Source organism: Miscanthus floridulus, chromosome 2, assembly GCF_019320115.1.
Source record: "Miscanthus floridulus cultivar M001 chromosome 2, ASM1932011v1, whole genome shotgun sequence".
Lineage (NCBI taxonomy): Eukaryota > Viridiplantae > Streptophyta > Magnoliopsida > Poales > Poaceae > Miscanthus > Miscanthus floridulus.
In genome coordinates, this window is record NC_089581.1 from 50,195,897 (window position 1) to 50,197,311 (window position 1,415).

The window sequence follows — 1,415 nt, forward strand, 5'->3', positions numbered from 1 at the left end:
AATATGATTGTCTCGATTATAAAAAAATAGAAGCAATATCTTTGCTTCTCTTCATAAGTGAGCTATTTAAAAAAACAATGCAAATCACGTGCGATCGGGATGATAGAATCATACTCCAGTTCATAGAATCAGATCATGTAGTATGCTACAATTATAAAACATATATAGATGATATGAATATCTGATAGTGATGTTTGGTGATATACACAAATAATGATAAGTAATTTCGATGGTCTCCATAATATACACAAACTAATGATAGGTAACTAATTAGGCAAATTTCTTAGAAAAATAATAAGATCAAATCGAGAAAATTTCTTAGAAAACTAATGAGAGCAGAACGGCAACGGATTCTCATATCTTCTGTAGAAGACAGGAATAGCAGCCAACAGCGGCCCTGTACTCCGCTTCAGCGCTCGATCGAGAGACGGTGGGCTGTCTCTTTGACGACAAGGACACCAGGGCATCGCCCAATAAGACACTGCAGCCTGACGTCGAACGGTGAGTCTCGGGGTAGCCTGTCCAGTCGGCATCGGAGTACGCCGTGACGTCGAGGTTGGCGCTGGCATGGAGGCACAAACCCATGTCGCTCGTTCCCCGGATGTACCACAGAATGCGCTTCAACATAGCTTGATGAGGTGCACGTGGATCGTGCATATGAAGACACGCCTGCTGAACTGCGAAGGCCAGGTCCGGGCACGTTACCGTGAGGTATTGCAGTGCGCCGGCCAGGCTCCTGTATTTCTTGGCGTCGTCGATCTTCGGTCCGTCGGCGGAGAGTTTCCCCTTGGCGTCAATGGGCGTGGTCGCCAACTTGCAGTTGGACATCCCGACGCACTCCAGAATGTCTTCCGCATACCGTTGCTGGGAAAAGGTAGAACCCAGCCGCGGTACGTTTGACATCGATGCCGAGGAAGAACCGGAGGGCACCGAGATCCTTGACCGCGAATTCACTCCAGAGATGGGAGACGATGAAATCCAGCAAAGCCAGACTGGAGCCGGTAAGCACAATGTCATCCACGTATAGGAGGAGGTATGCGACATCGGTGCCACAACGAAGAATGAAGAGAGAGGAGTCAGAGCATGTGGGGCGGAAGCCGAAGTTGATGACATACTTGGCGAACCGATCAAACTAGGCCCGTGGTGCCTGACAGAGACCGTAGAGCGACTTGTCAAGAAGACAGACAGCGTCGGGTCATGAGGGATCGGCAAAGCCGGTAGGCTGCTGACAGAGTACATACTCCTGCAGATTGTCGTGAAGGAAGGCGTTGGAGACATCGAGCTATCGGGTAGACCAATGACGAGAAGCGACAACAGTAAGCACGGTGTGAATCATCGTAGGCTTGACGACGGGCGTGAAGGTTTCGCCGAAGTCGACGCCGGCATGTTGTGTGAAGCCGCGAACAACCTACTGC

General features: G+C 49.8%; 1 protein-coding gene across 1 annotated transcript; it reads right to left on the minus strand.

The window, feature by feature from the left end:
* Nucleotides 1-354: 354 nt before the first annotated feature.
* On the minus strand, nucleotides 355-828 carry LOC136536521 (uncharacterized mitochondrial protein AtMg00810-like). The gene has a single exon (XM_066528787.1). The coding sequence runs from the start codon at nucleotides 826-828 to the stop codon at nucleotides 355-357; it is 474 nt and encodes a 157-aa protein (XP_066384884.1).
* Between the last annotated feature and the right edge of the window lie 587 nt (nucleotides 829-1,415).